At 59.1% G+C, this 24,329-nt stretch overlaps 4 protein-coding genes across 5 annotated transcripts; all 4 read right to left on the bottom strand.

The window, feature by feature from the left end:
* Positions 1-647: 647 nt before the first annotated feature.
* On the bottom strand, positions 648-9,396 carry ABB37_02383 (hypothetical protein; the record flags this gene model as incomplete). The annotated part of the gene is made up of 1 exon (XM_015799362.1): positions 648-9,396. The coding sequence occupies exon 1, from the start codon at positions 9,084-9,086 to the stop codon at positions 648-650; it is 8,439 nt and encodes a 2,812-aa protein (XP_015662840.1). The 5' UTR covers positions 9,087-9,396.
* Positions 9,397-9,829: 433 nt separating this feature from the next.
* ABB37_02382 (putative target of rapamycin (TOR) kinase 1) lies at positions 9,830-11,083 on the bottom strand (the record flags this gene model as incomplete). The annotated part of the gene is made up of 1 exon (XM_015799361.1): positions 9,830-11,083. The coding sequence occupies one exon, from the start codon at positions 11,081-11,083 to the stop codon at positions 9,830-9,832; it is 1,254 nt and encodes a 417-aa protein (XP_015662839.1).
* A 188-nt stretch (positions 11,084-11,271) lies between these two features.
* ABB37_02381 (hypothetical protein) lies at positions 11,272-14,428 on the bottom strand (the record flags this gene model as incomplete). 2 transcript variants are annotated; one of them, XM_015799359.1, is made up of 1 exon in its annotated part: positions 11,272-14,428. In XM_015799359.1, exon 1 carries the CDS (start codon positions 11,785-11,787, stop codon positions 11,272-11,274), a length of 516 nt encoding a protein of 171 aa, XP_015662837.1. In that variant the 5' UTR covers positions 11,788-14,428. The 2 variants fall into 2 exon arrangements, with proteins under 2 accessions (XP_015662837.1, XP_015662838.1); XM_015799360.1 differs by having other exon boundaries at positions 11,272-14,424.
* An 833-nt stretch (positions 14,429-15,261) lies between these two features.
* On the bottom strand, positions 15,262-24,111 carry ABB37_02380 (hypothetical protein; the record flags this gene model as incomplete). The annotated part of the gene is made up of 1 exon (XM_015799358.1): positions 15,262-24,111. Exon 1 carries the CDS (start codon positions 22,720-22,722, stop codon positions 15,262-15,264), a length of 7,461 nt encoding a protein of 2,486 aa, XP_015662836.1. The 5' UTR covers positions 22,723-24,111.
* Positions 24,112-24,329: the final 218 nt, after the last annotated feature.

Below are 24,329 nucleotides of genomic sequence, written 5' to 3'. Positions count from 1 at the left end.
GAATGAGGGAAAGGAACAGGAAGAGCGCAAGAGGAAGGGAAACGTGAAGGTTGGTGTTCTTTTTCCTGTGAGTGGGTGGGGGGGGGGGGGGGGGCGAGCTTTTAACTATACAAATGTAACATCTCTTTCATTCTATGCAGCTCCGAGGAGATCCTTTGGTGGTGAAGTCAGGCCGCTTCTCTCTGCTTCTTCTGCTGTCGTCTTTGTGCGTTGAGGACGCACCCGCGACACTCTTGCTCATTAAAAAAAAAACTCTCTTTTCCCCGCTATTGAACAACAATAGGCATGTCATTTATATATATATCACGCCTTTGACGGATTGTTCGTGTGTGTGTCTGTGCTTTTTTGGAAGGGAGGAGAGTGGGTTGTACACATGCGCCAGTTGAAAACAATTCAAAAAGGGAAAACCAGCACGTACCGGTTTTGCGCCATCACGATACGTCCGCACACAAACATCTATAGATCTAGATGTATATATAGATAGATATATAGATAGATAGACAGATAGATATATGCACGCGGCTATCCACGTTAATGCGTAGGGGGTTCAGCACCTACACAAACAAAAGGGAAAAAAACGAGAAGCTGGGAAACACAAGGCGCGTCTCCTCTTATCTTTTTTTGTTCTTCAAACACTGTGCGGTTTATCACCGTTGCGTGGCGAGAACCGCAACGCCGGAAACGTTTTGGCCTGCGTCTCCTCTTTCGCCGTAGTCCAAATCGGCGAAGGTTTTAGCTTCGTGCGCCAGTTGGCCCGGCAGCTGCGACGACTTGCCCAAATCCGGGCCTCGTTCTACAACGCGCTGGGCCTCTTTCAGCAGCGCCGTCACACGCATCAGCGAGTCTGCGCTCTTTGTGGCACTGTTACTGCTATTACGACTTGCACTGTTCGTCCCTTCGACCTGCTTCGGTGTCGAACCGGCAGACGAGCTCGTTGACGGCGTCGCGGAGTTGGGGTTTGTCGTCTTCTCCTCCGTTGACTCCGCCCCTTCCGCAGAGGCGAGCGTCGTGGCACGCGGTGGGTCTCGTCTTGCGCGGCGTAGGCATTCCTGCAGGGACGCCATGTACGCCTGTACGCTGCCCAGGCGCGGCAGCCGCAGTGGCACCTCCCGCAGCCGCTGCTGCGCACTCGACAGCTCCTTCCAGGTCTCCACGCGCACCCCGCGAAAGCGGGAGAGGCCGACAACGGAGGTGGTGTAGCACGGGCCCCCTACCCAGTACTGCAGCAGTGTTCCCGTCACGGAGTCGGGCGACGAGTGGATCGCCTCCATCCAGCCGGCACTGCAGCCCATCTGCACACACCACAGCGACGCGACGACGACGTCCGCCGGCTGGCTCGCCGCGGCAGGGATGAACTGGTGGAACGTCAGCTGCAGTGCAATCGCTCCACGTAGCGGTTCGGCGGCGGCGGTGGCCTGGTGTGCCAGCCGTGCCGCCGCCAGGACGGAGCGGAGGGCGACGTTCACATCCTGCAGGTCCTTCACTGGCCGCGACGTAGCATCCGCCGGCTGCGGGCCACAGAAGGGCGAGTACTTGAGCCGCGTCAACGCGTGGCGGGGCTGCGTCGCGCTCAACCGCGGTGCCAGCAGGTCCGCACACTCGTTTTCGCGGCCCTCCTCGATTAAAAACGCTCGCAAGGCGGCGCAGTGCTGCACCCCGGCCACTTCCTTCATCTTCAAGGACTGGAAAACGCCACCCATCACGGTGCGCAGCGTGAGCCACGCGATGCAGGACGCGGCGTCGCAGGACTCCGTGTCGCAGATGAGCAGCGCCGCGGTGCGGCCACGAGAGACACACGACACCGCCCGCGTCAAGAAAGAGCTCCTCATGCCGGTTGACGTCGGTTTGATGTTCACCACTTCGTTGGAGGCGTAGGAAGTGAAATGAGCGCCCGAGGAGGACGGCAACGGAACGCGGACGCCTGTCGCATACCGCTTCACGTATGAGGAAGTCGTTGGCGCGTTCAGCACCAGCACCGACGGCACCCACACCGGCTCCGGCTCCGCCGTGCTCCCCTCCACCTCTTCTGCGTCTTGCTCCGCCACTTCCTCTTCGGTTCTCTGATCGTCAGCGGCGGCGGCACGCGTCTCTGCGCCCACCCCTGTGGGAGAGAAAAGAGGCCCTCGTGGCGCCACAAAACGCATGACATCGCGCTCCGTCAAGACCGTGTCGCGCCCGCGGTAGTGCACCCCGTAGTACGCGACGTCTGTACCGCGCTCTTCCTTCGCCTTTCGGCTTCGCAGCTCTGTTGGGGCGCTGCTCTGCTTCGCACTCGCCGCCGGTGTCCCTTTGACGCTGTCGAGTGACGCCTTAGGGGTTGTGGCTGCCGCTGTGCTGAGTCCTCTCGTCGTCACGCTCGCCCTGCGTGGCGCCACCACCACTGTCGCTGCTGCTGCCGCTTTTTGCGGCTCCTCGCTTGCATGGACGTCCATGCTGTGCGTCGCTTCGTCGCGCTGTGACAGTTGTGACACAGCTGTGCACGTCTCCTGCGGCCCCGCCGACTCGGTCGACACCTCAGCTGAGCCGCCGCTGCCGCCGACCGTCGAGACGCTGTCGGCGGCTGTCGGCGTTGTCGACGACGTGTTCTGCGGTGTGAAGAGCGAGCTGCGCAGCGCCGACGTGTCGAGGACGAGGCGCGACGCCGCCGGCAGCTCCATCATCGCAGTCACATCGTTCTGCGTACACGGGTAGGAGTCAAAGGTCACCGTGTGGGGGTTCACTAACACCGACTGCGCACGCGTCAGCGCATCTCGCACCTCCGACACACTATTCGCGTCAACACCCCGTTGGGTTTCTGCTTCGACGAGCACCGCCTGAAGATGCGTAATGAAACGACGCACACTGCCGGGCGGCGCACTGCAGAGAATGTGTGGGGCGCCTTTGGCGTGTCGTTGAAAGTCGCTCAGTGTACTCATGAGGCCGTACGCGGAGGCCGCCGTTGGGACAGCGGGCAGCGCAGCGGCGCAGACGACAAGGTCGCGCCGCTTGACAAGCAGACGCGCCAGCAGCAGCGCTGCCACCGAGGGTGCGTCTTTCTCCTCTCCGGCAGCACCAGCAGCAGCAGCAGCAGCAGCAGCAGTAGTGGTAGAAGCGGTGATACCCCTGGCTGCTCTTTCAAGGGCAGCGTTGGTCGCGATCGCGTCCCCGAGAAGACCGAAGTGACCACCAAGATCAATAACCGTCAACGAACTGACGTACACGTCGTCCTCGCCGCCGTCCTGCACTACGCGCTGCGTTAGCTCCACGGTGGTGACAGCGTAGCCCGGCGCTGTCAAACTTCGCCGCGTCAACAAATCAGCGGCAGGCCCCTCAACGGTGGCGTCGCCGGTGACGGCGTCCTGCGCATCGCGCAGGCGCTCCACCGCGGCACGCAGCACCGTCTCTAACTCCGGCAGCGAATCCACAGTCTGACGCGTGACGTTCAGCGGGACGGCAGTGCCGGTCAACGGACGAAGCGCTAGCGTGACCGGCGTGAAGACGACGGCGCCGGCGGCCGACGTGCCGGTGACGACGCGGCTGGTCGTCGAGCAGCGCAGGAGATCGGCCACCGCGGACCCGCTCAGGTAAAAGACAGACACCGCCACCCGCATCACCGCGCGCGAGGATGGGGCGGAGGAGGGGAGCGCGGACGAGGCGGGGGAAGAGCCCCGTCGAGCCCACGTATCTTTTAAGACACCGTGCACCAGCTCCAGCGACACCCGCAGCGACCGCAGCCGGCCTTCTTCTTTTTTCTCCTGCACCACCACGACGGTGGCGCTGCGGCCAGCGTGGAAGTGGGCCCCGACCTGGCGCCACGTCTCGCAAACGGGCAGCTGGGCGGCAGAATCGGACAGTATGTTCAGCGACGTCACCTCATCTACTTCAAAGGGAACAGACCTGGTCAACGTTAGCCAGGCCGTCAGCGTCCGTGGCAGCAGCTGTTGTGTTGGGGCATGCTGTTCTTGGTGTAACTGTTGCTGCTGCTTCCGTGCACTGCGTGCATCGACGGTGGAACCGCGAGGGGAAATCGTCCAGTTCGCAGTGCGTTTCCGCTCAGCTGACGTGGCGGGCTCCGCTACTGTGTCCGTGCGGGGGTCGTAATGCTGCACCATCGCCAGCAGCAACGGCCGCCCGGGGTTCAGCAGCAGAGCAGAAGTAGCAAAAGAAGAGGACGACGCTGCAGACGCACGCGCCGGGGTGGGTGAACTGTGGGGTGCCGGCGACGGCAACAGCGGGGTCGGTTGTTGGCGTTGCTGCGGCAGCGGCGACTGCGTCGTATCGTCAACCACACCATCGTCCGTGACAGGCACCGGCGAGCGACGCGCATCCACGTACACCGGGACGTGGGCGGTCTCGGGGTCAAACAGAAACTCCTCGGCATCCCTGATGTTGCACGCCAGCTTAGAAATGAGCACCGACAGCCGCTTCATCGTCGCACGCGCTGCCGCGTTCAGGGTGCTGCGCATCATCCGGTCCTCCGCGTCTGCCAGCCGTCGCCTTAGATCCGTCATCTTGTTGCGCTGCTCCGTCACAAACGCCCGCACGCTGCCGCGGCGCGGACACGGGTGCTGAATGGCCTTTATGCGCTGCAGCAAGCTGAGCGGGTAGGCAGCCTCTTCGTCTTCTTCATGCACGCGGGCAATGCCCAGTACCGTGCTCGGGCCTTTGCCCAACGCATACCGCAACAGCGGCCACGGCGTGTCGGCCCGCTGATCCAGAATGACCTCAAAAACCTGCGGGAAGTGGGTGCAGGCGATGGTGAAGGAGGACACGACGATGTCGCTGAGCCGGTGGCTACGGCGATAGGCACCGCCACCGGTCAACGCATCGCTGCGACGACGCGTAAACCCAGCGACGCCACGGTCGCCCGTGGAAGACGCTGCACCGCCACCCGCCGCAGTGCCAGGAACAAAGCACTGGTGAAGAAACTGGATGTACAGAAAGCCTTGCCGTCCCTGCACCTGCGGAAATATGCGACGGAGAAGTGTGAAGACGACGGTGATGTCCGATTCGTCCTCCACAACAACCCACTGGCACTCGTTGAGGCAGGTGCCGAAGATGGGCGATTTGGCCACCTTCAGCGGTCGGCGGACGTCGCGCGGAGACGAGGCCTCGCTCACGGCGTCGTAAAACACCGGTTTCACATTTTGCCGAGATGAAGGAGAAAAAGGAGCGTCGCTCGATGTGTTGGGCGTGTTTGGCAAAACGGGTATGAAGGCAACCGCCACTTTCAAGTCGGTGACCAAGTTCGGCTGCGTCTTGCTCTGGGCATCCTTGAACGCTTCAAATGCCTCGACCACCTGCCGGCCCATCGCCTGCGCCACCCACGCGTCCATCTGCGGGCTCACTCCGTCGTCGCCACCGTCACTCCTGTCACGGTGCACCTTCGTCGTCGACGCGGTGCGTCTGGCGGCGAAGTCATCCGCCGTGTCGATCACCACCGCAACAGCGTTCTCGCCCTCTTCAAAGAAGCGCTGGACGGCGTTGTCGATCAGCGCCGACGGCAGCGCCAGCGAACAAGGCAGGGCGGCGCCATCCGTGCCCATTGCGCCCGGCATCACTGCAGCCGCGCAGCGCTCCACACACTCGTCCGTCTCGCAGTCGCCCATGAGACCGTTCTGTACCACGCGGATGGCGTAGCCGTTGTCCGCGGCAAACACTCGCGTCGCTGATGTCGGGGCGGGGCTGCGGTGCTCGAGAAGGCAGAGTACCTGCGCATCTTGCCAGGCCCCGTGGTTCAGCAGGTCCAGCTGGTGCAGCAGGCGTTCACCAATGCCCTTCGGCGGCGATGCGGATGCGAACGAGGATGCCCCGAAGGCGGCGGGGCTGCCGTCGACGCCCGACAATTCGGCTGCTGAGAGAGGCTTTGCCCAGCGCAGGATACCGGCGTGGGTCAGTGCCAGCGGGAGCGCCGCCTCGGCCGCCGCTGTTGTACTGCTGCCGTTATCCACTGACGGCAGCAGGCGATCACGCGACCCGCTCACTTGCGGGCGGGGCGACGATGACAACGATGTGGATGCGGATAGGCGCGGCAGTGCAGGCACACGCAGCGCTGACCCCGAGCTTGCCAAATTCCCATGTGTCCCACGCGGCGACGAAGCCGCAGCAGCAGTAGTAATGGCAGCAGAAGCACCGTCCTGCTCCGCGCGAGTGTTGAGTAGTTGAACTTCATCCGCAGGTGCAGTGCGGCTGCCGTCGCCAGCAGCAGCAGCAACAGGAGCGGAACCTGAAGTTTGCGACGCGACGCTCGCACACAAGCTACCGTAGGGTAGCCCAGCCACGGTGGCAGCCATCGATGATGGGGGCGAGCTGCCGAAGGAGGCCGAAGGGTGCGCCGTCTCTGAAGACCGGGCCTGACGCAGGAAGGAAGTGAGGAGGAGACTGTTGAAGCCGCGTGAGCCGACCGCCGCCACCTCATCGAAGGGGAGAAAAGTCTCACAGCTGGCGCGGGCGAGCCACTGGCGCTCCTCGGCGGTGGTGCCGCGGACCGGGTTCAAGCTGCATCGTATGTTGGCACTGTTGCGCTCGCTGGAGACGTTCGAGTTCGCTGGACTAGTGTCTGATGCTCTTGCTGCATCCGCCGGTTTGCCGTTGCGATACAGGGGTGGCCGCGACGCCTGCGCGGCGTTTCCTTTTCCGTGCTCTTGTACGCAAGCTGCACCTCTCTCCATGCCATCCTCCGCACTCTCACCGCTTCTGTCGTTGTAGCTCTCATCGAAGTCTCCGTACAGGAGCGCTTCGTCGTCGTCCGAGTCGTCGTGGTGGACCAGCGACGCCTGCAACAGCGCATCTCGGTCAGCCTCATCAGCTACTTCGTCAAGGCACGGGCTGCGCGGACCGGCATGCTGGTAGGGCAGCTTCGGATTCCGCACATTCGGTGTCCCGGCGCTCGGGGAGGGCTGCGGCGGTTGGTCGAGGCGGGCGCCGACCGTGACAACGGTGCTGCAGTGGCGTCCGCTCTTCGCGCCATCACCACAAGCGATATTGTGCATCACAAAGAAGTCGCTGGAGTTGTCACCGCGCAAGTTGTCGTCGACGTCGTCGGAGGTGCGGGGTAGATGTCGCGGCTGCAGAACGATGGAACGCAGCGACACCGACGGGGTGGCCCCGCTGCCGTTGCTGCTGCTGTTTCTGTTGGGCAACGTGTCTGCACTTGTCGCATTCACTTTCACCTCAGCGGGCTGATCATCACGAGCGGCATCCGCCGTCTTCCTCCTCCCTACACGGAGGTGGGGTGCGGCTGGGACGCTGTCGATGACCGCCGTTGTGGCCGTCGTAGCCGCTCTGGCGGTCGTCGAGAGATTCGAGCCGACAGGCGTCCGGCTTTCCTGTTGGTGTTGGTGTTGCTGCTGCTGCTTCAACGCATCCACGATGTTTTCCACTGCAAAGGCGGAGTCCGCACTGCCGCCCCCGCCGCTCGCCCACCGCGCCAACGTCCCCAATGGTGTTTCCCGCGCTGAATGGCCGGTCAACGAGGCACTCGAATGACTGGACATCGATATCACTCCCGTCACACCAGCAATGCTCTGTTGATGTGTCTGCGGGCTCGACTGCCTGCTGTGTAAGACCAGCGACGGCAACGTAGAGTTTGTTGTCGCCGTCGTCATGGTCACGTCATTCGGCGAGCTCGCCATACGCACAAGACCGCTGCCATTGTCATCGCCGGCGTGGCCTATTCCACAAAGATGGGAGGCGGCGGCGAAGGAGCTTTCCGCACCGTTGTAGTTCGCACCAGGGCCGCCGGGAGAGATGCCGCGTAACTGTGGTGTTTTCGGTTGATGCTGCGGCGGCGGTGGCTGCCTTGACCCCTCCACGGGAAACCCTAACGCGCTCAACCCGTAGTCGAAACAGTTCGCGTTTTTCCTTCGCGAGACGAGGGTGTGCATGGAGAAGACGCTGCTGCCGCTGCGGCTCGCATTGATGCGTCGGCTGCGCGGTATCGTCGGCGTCGGCGACCCCGTTGGAACATCGCCGCTATCCGTGCCAGTCGCTGCTTTAGGGAGAGCGATGACCTGGCGCGACGGACGAGCCTCCGCCGGCGACGTCACCACCCCCCGGCGCAGCAACGTCGTGTCGGGGCTGTGGAACTCGTCTCGGTGCAGCGGTGCCGTGGGGACGACAGCAACGGGTGTGGCGAAGGCAGCCGTCCCTTGACCGGCAGGTCCGCCGGTGCCCTCGAGGCCGGCATTGTCCGTCTCTTCCTCACTGCGAGGAGGCGGTTCGCCCAGGAAGGAGGCCCGGACCGCGACGCCGCGGCTGCTGCTGCTGACGGTGCTGTTCTTCGACGACGCACCGAACAAGTAGGTCGGGGCAGACGTCACGCCGTTCGATTGGGCGAGCAGTGCTTCTTGCGAGTTGGTCGGTGTACGCGTGCGTCTCTCGCGTGATGAGGTCGCCACCACGCCGAAAGCGCCGCCGGTGCTGCGGGACAGCGGCTCCAAACAGCCACCGCTGACCCGGCGTGCGGAGGTGGCGATGTTCGTCGTCGCTGGTTCAGCGAGCCGCGTCGTCGGCGTCGTCGGCCCTCGCCGAGCCTTGCTGCGCGCGGATTGCGACGCGGCCAGCGGTGATTTGTTGCTACTTCTGCTGCTGCTGTTGCTGCCGGTGCAGGCGTTGGTGCTGTGGCGATTGCGGTTGTTGTCGGTGTCGATCAGCGGTGTTCGCAAGGCCTGCGCGAAGCTGCGATGGCGGTCACTCTTGCCGTCCACCCCCAAGCACGGCGACCCGGCAGAAGTGACCGCCCTGTTGTACATCGCCAGCAGCGATGACGCGTTGGTGGCACCGTTGCCGCTGCCACTGTTGGCCGCAAACCGGCGATCAGGCTGGAGAGGGGCGTAGCCCACCAAAGGAGACGCCGTCTGCTTCGCCCCGAGGCCGCAGGGTACCGGCGGCATCGGCCCGGTACGATTCGCCGGGTGCGAAATAAAAGGCCTCGCATTGTAGTCTGCAAGGCCGTAGGTGTCGTCGTCGTCAAACTCCGTCGCTTTTGCCTGTTCTAACGGGCCCACTTGCTTTCCGCTGGTGAGGGGCGAAAACGTCAGCTCGTACCGCCCCGAAAGCCCCGATCCGGTGGAAAGCGTAGAATCGGACTGCAGCGACTTTGACATGGGCGTACTCCCTTGAACAAAGAAAACAGAAGTAAGAATAAGAATCAAAAACGGTGACAACTGCTTTTAATCAGCTCGCCTAACGCGGGCATAACAACGACGGCAACAACACGAAGAATAAGAAGAAATGAGCGGAGAGCTCCTGCAGAGTGCGAACGAATAAACAATTAAAAAAAAGGAGGCATATAAATTGTATTTCTGCTGCGAGTATTGGTCTTCGCGAGGCGAGCGAGGGAAGGAAGGGAGAGGTGAAAGGACTCCCAGCTCGTCGCACTTACAGAAGGAAAGAAAATTCTTAGTCGGTTCTACTATGTAGCGCAAGATGGGAGAAGGGAAGAGAAAGAGAGAGACAGTTAAAGAGATCCTTAATTAGGCGGATCGTGTCGCTGGATTTGTATCTCAGCGTCCATTTAAAGGTTTTTATTTATTCATTCCATGTTCAGTAGGTTTTCTCAGCATATATCAAAGATCAATAGAAACTTACAACTCTTCACTTACGAATGGGAGGTTTGCCTTCCTTTCATCTTGAGGCTTTTTCAACTCTCCCCTTCGCAAGTTTTCCCCTTTCGCCCAGTCAAAATCGGTCAAGCGGCGGCCTCTCGACGGCGCGTCCGCTGGGTTGAGAGCCGACCGGATGTAGGTGTAGGTGGCGTGCACGTTCATCTCACGCTCGAAAAGCTCGATTGCCTGGAGTTCGACGGCGATGGCTGTCGACTTGGTGAGTCGTTTTCGGAGCGAATACCCTACCGAGGTATTATCAACATACACGTGGAGGCGGGTGCCACGAAGGTGTGCCGCCAGCGCCCGGTAAGCGAGGTGCACGGCGCGTGCCTCGGCTTGCATGATGAGCTGGGGGGGGGGGGAGGTGAGGTCCAGCGACCTCCAACGACTAGCTGCGGGCCGCACGGTGGCAAAAAAACGGCCCCCCAACCGTGCTCAGAAGCATCAGTCGCCAAAATGGAAATTGGTGTACTCTCCACGGGTCGAATACAGCGCGGAAGGTTTTGGATAATCCTTGCGTGTAAAGATTCAGCAAGCTTGGTGACCGAGGGAGAGAGCGCACTGCCGTCGCCCAATTTGCACAAACCGCGGTTTAGCGCGGACAAGTGTCGACGCGTCAACTTGAGCAGAAAGTAGTAGTTAATCATGGGAATGTCGAGAACCGCGGACGCAAAGAATGCCCGGGAAATGAACACCTCTAGATCGGCTACAGTCATATGCGCATGCGGCGGAGCCTCTGCACATTTGCGCGTGAATTTGCTTGCCAAAGCGACGGTCTTGGTCGTGTGGTTGTACACCACCCCAAGAAAGGTGTACCGTCGCGCAAGCCACTGTTGGTCGCCGATCGTGACGTTGGCTTGCTGCGCGGTAATCGTCAAAGCAGCTTGCGCAGCTTGGATTACGGTTGCGTTTCCCGATAAACGAATGTTGTCAGTCCAAACGTCGGTGCGCACAGTTTGGGGATTTGCGAACTCCTTTCTAACAACGTCGGGGTGTCCGGCAACAGCCATGACGAGGAGTTGCATCACCTCCGGACTTGCCACGTAGCCCATAGGCAGTCGCGTCAGTTCGAGCAGCGTGCCGCGCGTGTCTCGAAAACGGTACAAGGAGCGCCACGCCGGAGGCAGCTCGACTTGAAAGAAGGAGGCTTTGAGGTCTACTGTGGTCGCGATGTCGTCACCCACGGCGTCGAGGTAGTAGGCCACATGCTGTAAAGGGAGTCGCGCTTCGTACACATCGTGTGCATTTTTGGCTCTGGGCCATGCGATCATGCGCCGGCGCCAACCACTCTCACGTTCTTCAACCACCGTGAAGGGTATTACCCATCCGCGCGTCTTGGACGGGGTCGCCAAGGATACAACACCTGTCGCGCGCAGCAGGTCTGCATCTTTTGCACTGAGGCGCCTACTATGCCGGCGCTTGTCGTCCTCGATTGGAGGCGGTTGGCCTAACAGCTCCCAAATGTGATCGAAACGCTCGAGCACATGGGGCAGCATTCTCGTACGAAGGGTATCGACACGAAGTGGAGAGACGGCTGTCTGCTGCAGCGGGAGTTCCTTCTCTTCCGTGTCAGTGGCCACTCGGGTCTTGTGCGCCCGCCGTGTGATGGTGGCGCGTTTTGAGTGTGGCTGGGCCTCGGGGCCGAGCCAAGGCGCAGAGGCTAAGTACGCTAGAAAGGAGGGATCTACAGCTTCGCCACCCAGCGGTTGATCGGTGCCAGGTTTCCCAAAGTGGCTCCCGCGTACCCCACCGTGGTTCCTGGGGCGTCCAAAGAGTTCTTGTGTTTCGCCAACTGCGACAGAACCCGAATGTCCTGTGGACCCTCTTCCTGTGCCATCAACGTTGCGACGTGCTGAATTGCGCCACGCTTGATCGAGTGCTTCGTGCACCCGAACTGGCGGAGGCATTTTAGGAGCATCGCATCGCTCATGGTCGGCAGCGGAGCATCCGGGCGTAGAGGGCGCAAGACTCGGCGGAGTTGCTGTGCACCGTAGCCCTCGATCCTTAAGTACCGTGCTGCTCGGTTGGGATCCAATTGGGCCGTTTTGGGATTCGCTACCCGGTCCACAATCACTGTGCCGGCGCGTTGGATGATGGGGTTCTTGCGAGACAGTTGGCTGACTTCGCCCCTGCGGCTCGCCGTGATCCCCGCAAGCCGCAAGGCCACGTGCTGATCGAGGCAAGGGAATTGTTGTAGCATCTCGAAGAGTTGCGCTTGGGTTGACGGCTTCGCTTGCCGATTTTCTTCGTTTGCTCACATCCGTTGCAGGCCGAGGATTAACGCGTCGAGGGGGTCCTTTGGTCGCAGAACCGTGTCCCGGAGCCACTTGGCGTACTGAAGGCGCGTGGATGACTTCAGGCCCCTTGCTAACAGAAAAGCAGCAATTGCCGTCCGACCGTGTGGCAGGTGAAAGGACTCGCAAAACTGGGCGAACCGTCCGCCGACACTCAGGCGCGAGCTCCACGTGCTTTCGGCCCACATTTTGCCTGCCGCCTCGTTTGCGGCGCTGAGCATGACGCCACCTCGGGTGCCACGGCTTCGTCGGTGATGAAGAACAGGCGGCGGTCGCCTTGCTGAAGGATCTCTGAGGTGCGGTTGCGCAGACCCAGTACCAAAGCCGCGTCCTCGCTCGGAAGGGTGCTCGTTAGCGGGAGCGGCGCGCCGTTTCATTTCGACGCGCCTCCTCTCACGTCATTTTTTCTTGTAGGATTTGTTCGTTGCATACCCAGGCCTCTTGCAGTACGTACAATACAAAGCGGGGCGTCTGTCGCTGTAGGCTGGGGAGGTGGATCGGGAGCGGTCAATTATTGGACTGCGGGAGCGGCGAGATGAACGCGAGGACCTGTGGGTGTTTGATGTCGTAGACCGTGCCTTCTGGAGGGCCACCAAAATATGGTCGTCAGGATCCATTTTGACAGCCACCAACTGCTGGACTGTCTTCATGGGCATTTTTGGGTCGTTTACCTTTGCGATCCGTAGCCGCGCCTGGGTAAGCAGGTCCTTGCCGAGCGACAACATCGCTTCGCAGGAACACTTCTGCTCAGCAACTTCGATCGTCCAGAGGGAGAATTGTTCCCACAAACGCAGCGTCAAATCGTCGCGGGTCGCATCACCCACGAGGAACTTGCCCCGGATTTCCAGCAGGAAGATCTGTACGTGTGTGTGTGTGTAGCACGAATATATGCACAAGAGGTAAACAAGACAATAAAAGATAATTGGCAACACGAATATCAAAATAAATAAGGAAAGGAGGAGAAGGGAGACGGCTCACAGATCCCCTATGAACGATCAAACAAAAGGATGAGCGCACCGAAGCAAATACGTCCCTTTTTAGACCTCCCTTCCTTTCTCTGCAGGAGAGGGAAGCGCTGATACGCGTAAATGATACAATTCTTTAAAAGCTCAAGTAAGCAATGAACCAAAGGCTATGCAGAAACGTTTACATTAACGCACAAGTCAGAAAACAGCTTTTAAAGGCTATGAGCAGGGTGGAAAGGGGGGGGGGGAGAATAAAAATCAGACACACAGCTTAGAAGAGGGAAGTGATGGAAAAAAAATCAAGTCGAAAATTGAATACAGTGCTCAACAGAGAAAGAAGAGCAAGACAAAAAGACCCGTAAGAACAGCGGCGTTGGGCTCGGTGAATGTCGCAACGACAACAACAAAGCAGCAATATATATATATATATACCCTGGGGTGCCGCGTACGCACACACTTCCGTTGAAAAGAAAGAAAATGCAAAAAAAGGATTGGTAAAAAAAGGGGGGAAGGGGGAAAAGGGGGTGAAGGGGGTGAAGGGAGGTAGAGGGTAACTTGCTTTACTTTCCTGTATTCTCGCAGAGAACGAGAAAAAGTTTCCCTGAAGGTTTTTCAACGCACAAAACGCAATGGTTAAAAAACAAACAAACAGAAAAGAATATGCCAATGTAATGAAACGAGTTACCTCTTTGGACTCCCGCGTTGAACCGAAACCGTTAATGAGCTTCAGGAAAGAACAGAAACGGTATATTCGCTGTAGAAAGGATAAAAGATAAAATATCTGTGAGGACGACTGCTTCGCCGAGCGAAGAGAAAAGTATATACATATAAAGAATCCTAGCCGGTGTGCCTCTCTGTGCGTTGCATTCAAGAATCAAGAAGAAAAAAAGGCAATTACTTCTCGAATGAAAAGGTTAAGGGAAAAAAAGAGGCAACGCATCAACAGAGCAATTCGTTCCTCCCTCTGGACGTGACACCAGCTGCGCCACTGCGAGCAGAAACAAAAATAATGAGGAAAATAACGAGAGGGTGGACTGGATTACAAAAAGGCGGTGGCACCACTATGAACAGTAGAGTTCCGATGAAGGAAAACGACAATGTAGCAAAGGAGATCTATATAAAGAAAGGAACGACGAAAAGACGAATGATTTCGCTACAATGAAAGCGGGACGCCCAGTTCCGCTCAGCAGAACAGAAAACAATTTTGGAGGGTTCTTTTTGCGGGTCTCCTGCCGCAGCTTTGCGTGCCGCAGCAGACCGCCGAAGGTGTTTACGCAGATGCGGTCGTGAAGTAGTGAAATAGCGGAACTAGCTTGGCTTTGTCGGTCGCCTCGTGCAGTTCAACGAGGGAGGAAGCTGTTAAGCGGAGGAAGATATATAAGAGAGAGAGAGAGAGGTAGAGCACGACGGCTGCGCACCGGTACGCGACGCTTCTCCGCAGGTGAGGTTTGCTGATGTATTAAGTTTTTTGTTGGTTTTTCCTTTTGCTATTTGCACAACTGGTGTTGTTGCAACTGCTGTACGGTACTCTCTGCGTTGCACACCCACTTTAAATCTCTTACAGCTTAGGCTGTGACTATCTTATTATTATTATTTTGTGTCGTTGTTTCGACAACCACGTGCGTAGCATAGGAGAAAAAAGAAAAGGGACAGGAATTGAAAGGGTAAGTTTTTGCAGTGAGGTAGTCAGAGGAGGCAACGACACTGTATGTGCTTGTCAGACCCAAAGGCTGACGGCAGAGGCCATAAGGAAGCAGTTGACAAACGTACTCATTGGAAGCGAGACGCACGTGCGGTTCCTCGGGGAGGGGGGGGGGAAGGCGTGTGTTTTCAGATCTTCGAGCGATTTATCTCTGTCTTTGACGGTTTCTTTGTTTTTCAGGAGTGTTCTTTTGTCGTTGTTGTTTGGAAGGCGATGCGCTGCTCCTTCACAAAAGACACTACTGCGAAAAGAAAGCGAACGAGCTGCCGTCGGAAACAGCAGTAACAGTGTGCAGGTAAAACAAAAAAAAAGTGTGGTGTACTTGAGGCATGCACATAGTGGGGGGGGGGGGAAACAAGAAAACAGGGAGGCCTCGATAAAAGCAACAAAAAGTGTGTATGTATGTGCACAGGTCGACAAGGGAGAAAACCAATTCAACACAAATATGAGAAAAGAAAAAGAAAACATGGTAAGAAGAAGCGTCAGATCACATTAAGATCGATACGAAGAAACGTACTGTGTGTACATCGGCGGCCATCAGCTGTGGGTTCCATAACAATACTCAAAAGGAATGCCAGAAGAGGGAAAAGAAAAAAAAACATACAATTTTCATTCGCCTCACCCACTCCTTTCTCCTTGCAACAATCACGAAGAGAAACAAAAACAGCAGACAGAAATTTATGACAGTAAAAAGTGTGCCTCTTACCTTTTTCTCATCTTCTTTTTGTTGTTCCAAAGGTGGCTGGCGCAGTTGAAGAAGCACTATTTAACGAGAAGAACTCCGCGCGAGGAGGCGGATGTGGCTGCAAACGCGCGGTGGCACTCGCGACGGTCTTCGTCGCGGCTGACGCTGCACACGGCGGACGGCTGGCGGAATCCACGTAGGTGACCGTCACGGACCCGTTGATGGGGTCGTCGACGAGGGGGGAGGTGGGCGGGTCGGCAGACGTCGTCTTGCCCATTGGGCAATGCGGCACGGTTGTGTACCGTTGCAGCACGACGTACGGCAAGGAGGTCGCTTCAGAGGCCGGCTGTGATGCGGGTGTTGTGGCAGCCGCGCGCTGAACAGGCGAGGAAGCTGAAAAGAAAGGAGCAAGGCAAATCCCCTCACTAGGCGGCCGACTTGGCGGTCGGCACCTCGCCGGCGTAATAAGGGGCGTGCGTATCGAGCTAGGAGATGGTGCCTCCTTAGGAGACGCCACCGTCGGACTATCAAAGGCAGAGGAGGGCCCGCACGTGTTGTTGGTGGGGGAGCGTGTGGAGGAGCCCGCGGCGGCACCAAAAGGGGTAGCCGGCGTGGGCGATGGCGTAGTGCGGTGCCGGCTTGTGGGCTGGCCGGTCGGAGGAGGCGGTGGCACGAGCAGACTCGGCAAACCATGCGGCGCTGTCCTACCCTCGCCTTCGCGTGCGGCACCGGAAGTGGTCGCCACGAGACTGCTACAATTCGCACATTCGCCCGCAACGCTGAGTAACGAGAGCTCGACATCGTGAGATACAGGCCCAACACCCGCAGGGGTGCCTTTTCGTGCTGCTGCTGCTGCTGCCGCTGCCGCTGCCGCTGCGGCGGCCGACGCAGAAGTCCAGGGCAGCATCACAGGTTCCTCGTCCGCCGCTCTGTCGAAGAGTTGCAGCGGTGAATACTTCGCCTCCCTACTCCTGTTCTCCATGCGCTGCTCGGGAGGTGGTGTCATGGCCCTTTTCTTTCTTTGTAGTCGTGGTTTGGCCGCTGCTACTGGTGCTCCCCCTCCTACCGCCTGCCGCGGGTGCCGCCGCTGCCTGTGTAGCATCCCGTGCGTTCGCACAAAGCGAACCAGCACCGCCTCCTCATCGTCCACTGTTGTTTCTTCTCGACGTCTGCGCGGGGGCGAGACGGAATCCTTGGTTTTTGAATGCGCGGCAGTCATCCGCGGTCCCTGACACATCCTATCTGTCATGGCTGTCATGGCCAACGTGTCCCCGTGTGGTTGGCGTTGCTCCTGTTGCGCGTACAACGAGGAACACTGTTGGGAGTTCGCCAGTGCATGCGTCGCCGCCGCAGCAGCAGCAGCAGCAGTCGCTGATGTCGGCGGCAGCTCCCTGTCCCTGGGCCGCAGCGGCGTCAGCAGCGGCGGCGGCGTGGTGATGTCGTACATCACTTTTGCGTCAAGGAGCGCCATGGGTCGGTCGCATGCGGCGCGGGAGTCCGTCGTCGATGACGTCCTTTGCGGTCCCCGCCGGCCGTTGAGCAAGCCCACACCGATCGCGTGCATCAGCTCCACCTGCCGTAGGGTGGCGGTTAGATCAGACAGCGCGACACGCTTGCCGTAGAAAAGTTCCTGCACCCACGCCGGTGCATCCGGCCGCTGCAGGTCAATGTGCCTCCGCCTTTTGATGCCCTCCGCCTGTCTTCGTGAGGAGGACGCCGCCGTTGTGGTTGCTGTCGGCGGTACAGACGGCGAGAGCAGGTGCTCCATGCACCAGCGCATCGCATCGCGCCGGTTCGCGAGGTACGCGGTATACGCGGTCACCGACCACGGCACGCGCCACAGCGGGAACTGCTCGCGCTGCGTCATGCGCTCCTGAGCGCGAAGCAGCGGCCACGCCCGGTCCACTGCGCTCGCCGCCACGTCGACGACGCACACCACGCGGTGGCCGTAAATGGGCCGGAGCAGGTTGAGTGGATGCGACGGCGCGACGTGGTCGCCGAGCTGCAGCGCGTTCCAGAACAGCGCCTCAGTCGACAGCAGCACCGTCGCGGAAGTAAAAAAGACGTCGTCACCGGAAGGCGTGGGAGGGGCGGCATACGTGGCGGTGGCATTCCTGCTCGCACCACCCTCAGAGTCCCGCGCGTCTTCCTCTCGCGAGCGAGCCGGCGCGATAACAAAACAACTGTCGTCTGCTCCCTTTACGTTCCGGTGCGACAATGCATGGGACAACGACGCATGACGTCGTCGCAGCAGGAACGAGACCAACACGTGTGTGCCGCCTGGCGATTCCGTCCGGCGCGCCTCGGCGACGGCCCGCAAACGATTCGGCAGCTTGCGTGCCACTTGGTCGAACCCTTCTACGGAAGTGATCTCAATGTAACGGGCACCCGCCACCACCGACCCGGCGGGCGTCCAAGCCGACTGGAACGCCATCACCGTATCGGAGGTCGGGACGTGAGAGAAGCTGTTCGCACCGACGCTGCCAGGCGCGTCTGCGTCTCCGTCGTCTGAAGGGCCGCCGTTGCTCCCCGTCCACGTGCCACTCAAGAGATCCTGCACGTAATCGATCGAGAGCGGATGCGTGACTGACATGTAAAGCGCCTGCTGTGACGACGGACCGTTCGTAGTAGTGGCAGTGGTCCCGTCGCCACCACTTGCACCTTGCAGGGTTGTCTCGACGAGCTCACGCATGGCGAGCCAGAGTGGCGACAACATCATGCGCTCCGCGGCGTCCACTTCCGCACTCGCCTCCGTGATGCTGAGAAGAGAGATGTTCTCTCCCTCGAGAAACCCGCAGAAGGCCGCCTTGACGATCGTCGACACCGCGCCGCTGCTCGTGTGGCTCTTACCAGATAATGAACGGGAGGACCTGCGCGAGGCGTGTGCAGCGTCGCTTCTGCGGCGGCGGCGGTGGCACACACACAACTCCGCCACGTGAAACTGCTGCATTCCTTGCAGCACACGCGTGGCTCCGACAGGGAAGCCGTTCACGGTGAAGCCCATCATGCCGTTCTTCGCCTTGCCAGCGGGCAGCATGTTTTCCCTCCGCAGCCCGCAGCCGTCGTTGTGGCTTTCCGCGAGAGTAGGCCGTGTGCGGTCTGAATCATGTGTCTCGAGGTACACGACCGTCAGCATCAGCGCGGGTTTCGTGGGGGCCTCGGCAGAGTTCGCGGTCGCGCCAAAGGCTTGCACTAATAGTGGGTCGCAGGAGCGAAACAGCGGCCGGATGCCACGCCACCCGCACGCCGCGTCGCCGGCAAAAATATTCGCCTGTGGCACGTCCGACACCCAACTTAGGCCATCGCCCCATTCAGCGGAGGTCGCGGTGTTTGGGCCGCGGCGCCTTGCCCCGGCAAGCGAGCGCCCTTTAACGACACCGTCCTTCGCCAGCAACTCCTGCGCCGCAGCGAGTGCGCTGCTGTCGCTGTGCATGTCGCTCGCCTCCCCGCCCGCCCTTCGCGGCGCGTCGGCAGCGATGCCGCCGCGGAGGTGAGAGAAGGACGCCGTCGCATACGGCTGAGCTGCCTCTTCGTGGATGTCGGAAAGGGCTGACCCGCCGCCGTGACCACCATGACGGTTCTCAGCATCATGGATGTAGTGAGGATGTTGATGGCAATAGTTGACGTGCTGCTGCTGTTGCTGCAGCGTTGACTTTCCGTCGGTGGTTCGGCGAGGCAGAAAGTACACCGGTGGTAACCTCGTGACCGGGTCGGCCAAGATGCCTGTGCAGTCGTTGCCGAGACAGGTGAGAGCGCGCAGGACATAGCGGAGCTGCGCCCGTCGCCCCCGCTCTCGGCGGTAAGCCGCATCCTCCCAGGCAAGGCTGTCGGCGTCGATTTGCGGCGATGACGGAGAGGATGAAAAGCTGTCCGGTTCGTGGGTGGTGTCGGAGAGCGCCGCCGCTTTCGCCGCCGCAAGGGCGTCGGCCATCAGCACTCGTCGCTGCTCCGCTGCTCGCTCCTTTGACGCCTCCAGCATGAACCAGAAGGCGCGCAGCTCACTTCGGATGTGACTCAGCAAACGAAGCACACTCCCGAGACGTGGTGCCGTGGTGAGGCGGTGACACAACACCTGCTGCACCTCGAGTGCTCGGCGCAGCTCAGCTGAATGGTGCCTCAGATGAGGGGTGTAGACAGACACGGCGGCCTGCACGGGACCGCGGAAGAGCTGCAGCAAAAAGTCCGCTGTCGCGGGCAGTCGATCGACTTGCAAAACGTCCGAGTACACACTCGCGCTGGAGGCGAAGGTGGTGAGTGAGGAGAGCAGCACGTCGCGCCGCTCCCCGGTGGCCGCGTCCAGCGGCTGCTGCTTCAGGGTGAGCGTGACGACGAGGCTGCCGTTGGTGTAATCGTCCGCGGAGAGCCGCTCGTGGGCGTCGCACAGGGTTTGCAAGCATTCTGCAGCGGTGAAGACCGGCTTCGCGAGGAGTCCCTCCAGCCGTGGGCCCAGCAGCGGCGTGCCAAGCAGCACCACCGGCGTGAAGCGCACCACGTCGCTCAGCAAGTCACGGTAAAGGTCGCACTTCAGAAGGGCAACGGACAGCTTGGCGGCATAGAAAGTCGTAGCGGTGTTCCCTTCCGCCAGGCGGTGAAAGAAGCAAGTGAAAAACTCAGGAAAGAGGCTGCCCCAGGAGGTGGCGTCCGCCGGCGTCGCGCGCCGGGCGTGCAATGAGACGTGACTCACGTTGAGCCCATCTGCCACGAGCTTCGCCATCTCTGGCACGGTGCGGCTCAACGTCCGGCGGGCAGCCTTTGAGAATACGATTCGTTCGGTTGCTTGCCAGGCTGCGGCGGAGACGCTAGCCGACGCCGCCACGTCCGTGTTCTGCGCTTTTTGTGTCTGTGCTACATGATGGTCATCGGGGCTGGCAACGGCGCCACCGTTGCAAAGACACGACTCCTGAGCGCATGGAGAGCGCTGCAACGACAACGACGCCTCCCACTCGCTTTCGTCATCTTCAATCAGCAACGCAAAGGGAGCTACGCGGTTGGTGGGAGCTGCTCGAGCACGGAGCACCCCCGCCGTTTTCTTTGGTGGGTGCTGCCGCCGCTGTTCTTGCGACGTCACCACGCGTGGTGAAGTGGCGCTGGCGTTGGTCGGCGTTGACGGTCTAGCAAAACGAGTGGTCGGGGCAATAACTGGTGCGCCTGACACAACAGTAGCCTCCGCAACTTTCAATTGGCCTGACGGCTGCAGCGATAGTGGACGGTGCAGCTGCAACGACGCAGGGGACGCTCCGCCCGCTTTTGATGAAGAAGCTGGCCCGCGTAAAGGGACTTCTTTTGGGGGTGCCGAACTTGACTTCCTCGTCGTACTTGATGCGGACCAGGTCGGCAGCGGCGGCGTCGTCGCATCGGCACCACCAACAGCGCGAGGACCCATCGGCGAACGCGCCTCCGGTAGGAGAGACGGCGGCGCGACGTGTGCGATAAAGTCGCCGGGGTTGTCCCTCTCTTCCTTCTCAACGTCCTCGCTGTGGCGCGTATTGCGATTGTCGTCATCGGGGCGCGTTTGCGCTGCACCGAGAGAGTCAGTGGGGGTCAGCTCATCACGCCACCGCTTGAACCGCGTGGGGTCTGCACGCTCCTTGTCTGCTTTATCGTCCTTCGGCACGATCCCGCTCGCTCCCGGGGTCACGGCGGATGGCGTGCGTCCCCACGGTGCTGGCATGATGTCCAGCGCCATCATTAGCTTTTCCACCTTCTGCATGGCAGATGAAGGAGACCGCACTTCGGAGGAGCCGCTGTCAGAATGAACCCTTTTCACAGCACTGTCGCCGAATTTACTATGCACCTCTTCGTCTCTGTCGCTGTGAGCACTGGTCGCATCCGGTACGTACGGATATGCTTCATGAAGCAGAAGCACTCGGTCCTTCTCCTCCGTCAGCTCGATCGCCTTGACAAGGAGCACCGACGCCGTAACACCTTCCGCAGCACCTGCCGCGCCTGAATCCTCGCCATCACCGCTCAGTATGCCATATTCGTCCAGAGCGTTAGAGCCGTTAGCAATGCCATCCTTGCGTGCAGCCGATCTTGTTTCCGCCGCTGCCGTGGTGGTGGTGGTGGTGTCTACCGGTCTCACCCCTCTCCCATGCCCTTGCTGCTCTTCCCCCCATTGGGCGCCTCTGCGCTGCTCTGTCTGGATCATTGCCTCCCCGTACTGCAACATGAGGGGCAGCATGTCATCGAAATAGCTGTTGCCCAGCACGGCATCCACCGGTGAGTCTGACAGATCAAGCAGGTTGTAGTCAACGTCGGCTGCTGGCGCAGCGCTGGTGCGTCTTTTGTTGTAGGAGCCTTTGTCTGCTGACGACGAGCAGCGCAGCGAAGGCCGAAGCAGGTCGTTCGCCACCGCCGCAAGTTGGCAAAGGGGATGGGGGTCGGACGAAGAGCATTCCCACACTTCGTCCGGCTGAAATGACGTTTCCTCCAGCGCCATAAACCGCAGGTACGAGTGAGACAGGAACGGCGGCTTCACCGGGCTGCGCGGGCTGCCCGAGCTGTCGATGCCGAGTACCATGGAGAAGCCGTTCTCACCGACCGCCGTGTCATGCGGTGCGTACGCGGCCATCGGGCTGAGCGAGATGGAGGCGGGGCGGGACATCGTGGGCCGAGTCAGCGACATCATCGGAGAGGGGGCCATCGCACGTGCCATGGGCGAACAGGCCAACCGCTGCGGCTGCGAGTGCTGACGCTGCGGGATCATCACCGGCCCAGAGACGGCGTTGCAATCTGTCTCGACGTCTGTCGGTGGTGGGTGGTGCAGACCCGGCACCAGCGTCAGTGTGAACTCCAGTCCGCTGACACCCGCGCTCGCAGGCGCCTCCTTCTGTTTTGTTGGATCGGAACGTGTCCGCAGGAAGCGGGACGCGGGGGAGCGGCCGTTGAGCACGGCCCACCCTCCATCGTCGCGTTCAGCGACGTCGCTCACGGCTGAGGAGCGTCGGCGCGACGACAGCTCGTTCTGCCACAGTACTTCTGGAAAGCTGTCTGCGGAGCCATCGACGCGCGGCGGCGGAACGAAGACGGACTGCAAGCTCGCTGGGGAAGAGATTGAACCAGCATTTCGCACCAGCAGTGCCGCAGCGGTCTCAAAAGTCCTTGGACGGTTATCACGCCCGTCGTCGTTCGCTACGCGCGCTGGGACGGGCGCGAGCACTTCGCTGTCGTCGATGCTGCATCGATGATCTACGGCGTTGTTGTCATCATTCCAGACCCTGCTGCGACGGTCCACTGCTCTGTTTGACTTCGGCGAAGATGCGTACGCCTGCTGGAGTTTCTCCAGCTGCAGGTGATAGACAACAGATGCATTAGGAGGCGGTGCTGTAGCGTAGATCGACCCCACGTAACCACCCAACCGCGTCGTAGTGGGACTCGTGCCGCTCGCATAGGCGAAGGTGTCGTTGTCGGCGGGGATGCTGAAGAAATCAGAGTTCGACCTGTCACGCGCATCGAGGTCCAGCCACACGTCTTTATCGCGGAGAGGCATGTTCGTATTCCCTGGAAAAGAAGAGAACGAAAACAAAAAAGGAAAAGAAGAGGGAGTACACAGCACCAACGAGCGTACACTACTCGCACCAACAGCAAAAAAAGAATAATAATAGTATTAGTAACAATAACAGTTCCACGGCAAGAAGAGGAGAAAACAATAGTGTTAATTAAGTCTCCCGATAAAAAAATAGAGGAAAGACAACGCAGCGGCAACTCAACGACGAATGGGATGCAAAGCTGAAAAACAAAAATCAGCAAAAAAAAGCAAAAGGCAACTGACAAAAGCGAGGCACACAATCGTGCAAGGAGGAAAGCACGTGTAGAGGAGGAGGAGGAGGGGGGGGGAGGGGAGGGATAAGAGAGACGGTGAGCGAGAAAAAAAATACGTAGTATTCACAACACGGAAAAAGGAGAAACACTTCTCTTTAACGCTCACATTCAGGTTGGAGTCCGTCGTAAAAACAACACGCAACGAACCGCAGAAGAAGCACAAGACAAATAAAACAGAAAGAAAGAAGCACGCAATTATGCACACCACAGCGAACTGGTTTTTTTTTAAAAGGGATAGAATGGGAATAGGCGTTGTTTCGAGTCGTTTCCCGATCAGCACACATACCAGCTCAAAAAGCACTCGCCGAACGAATAAAGAAAAGAGGTAAATGAGAAACGAAACCAAAACAAAAGAGTTAGAGAAGCGATCGCGATACACATTAAAAGGAAAAAAAAAAGAATGGAGATTTACCCGAGGATTTAGTGATGCCACTCGCCGAGGCACAATCGGGCGACAAGAAGGAGAAAGAAAAAAAAAAGGTAGTTAAAACGAAAAGTTCAAGGTTGTAAGGAGGCGGGAAAAGGTGGGAAGTCGTAAGTAACGAAGTCCTTGTCAATAAAATGGGGCTTGTTTGATGCTCCAAGTCGAGGTCGAAGGTGTGTATGTGTATGTGTGTGTGTGGACGCAAAGTGCTTCCGTGTGAGCAGAAAAAAAAAAAGAAAGCTACGGAAGGGAGAACGCAATGCCGCAAGGGGTCTGAGCTGAAGAGAGGACAACAAAGCAATATTAACAAGAAGAAACACAAGAACACAAAAAACTGATAATAATCGAGAACTTAACGTGTATTTGGTTGCCAAGGAGGGCCACGGAGCGCTTGAAAACGCACACGCAACGCTTTCCCTTCCCAGAAAGCGAGGAGAAGTAAAACAAGTCAAATTTCTTCCTACCACAACTCCCTCCTTGTGCTGATATTACCCTCGCCCTTTCTTCCTAGAGGCTTTGCAGCAAAGGAAAAGGAGGTAAAAAGAAAAGAAGACCCAGAAGAGAAGAGAATTATGAAGAGCAAGTTGTGATCGGGCAAACCACCACGGGGAAGAGGTGCACCACACAAACACTTATGGGAAGTCGCACAGCAAACGAGCACGCATTTCAACCACCCATGAAACAGACGAGAAAAGAAAGGCCGAGAACGGGAGAAGAAGATGCAAAAGTGGTAGGAGCATTCGCGTGAGATTCAGTCGTACACGGAAGAAGGAAACCCATAAAAACAAAATGGTCAACTCCAGTTTTCCTTCCTTTCATTCTTCACGTCTGAAGCAACGTTGATGCAGTAA

This window comes from Leptomonas pyrrhocoris (assembly GCF_001293395.1).
Source record: "Leptomonas pyrrhocoris isolate H10 chromosome Unknown, whole genome shotgun sequence".
Classification (NCBI taxonomy): domain Eukaryota; phylum Euglenozoa; class Kinetoplastea; order Trypanosomatida; family Trypanosomatidae; genus Leptomonas; species Leptomonas pyrrhocoris.
This window is presented reverse-complemented; position numbering and strand designations above follow the sequence as displayed.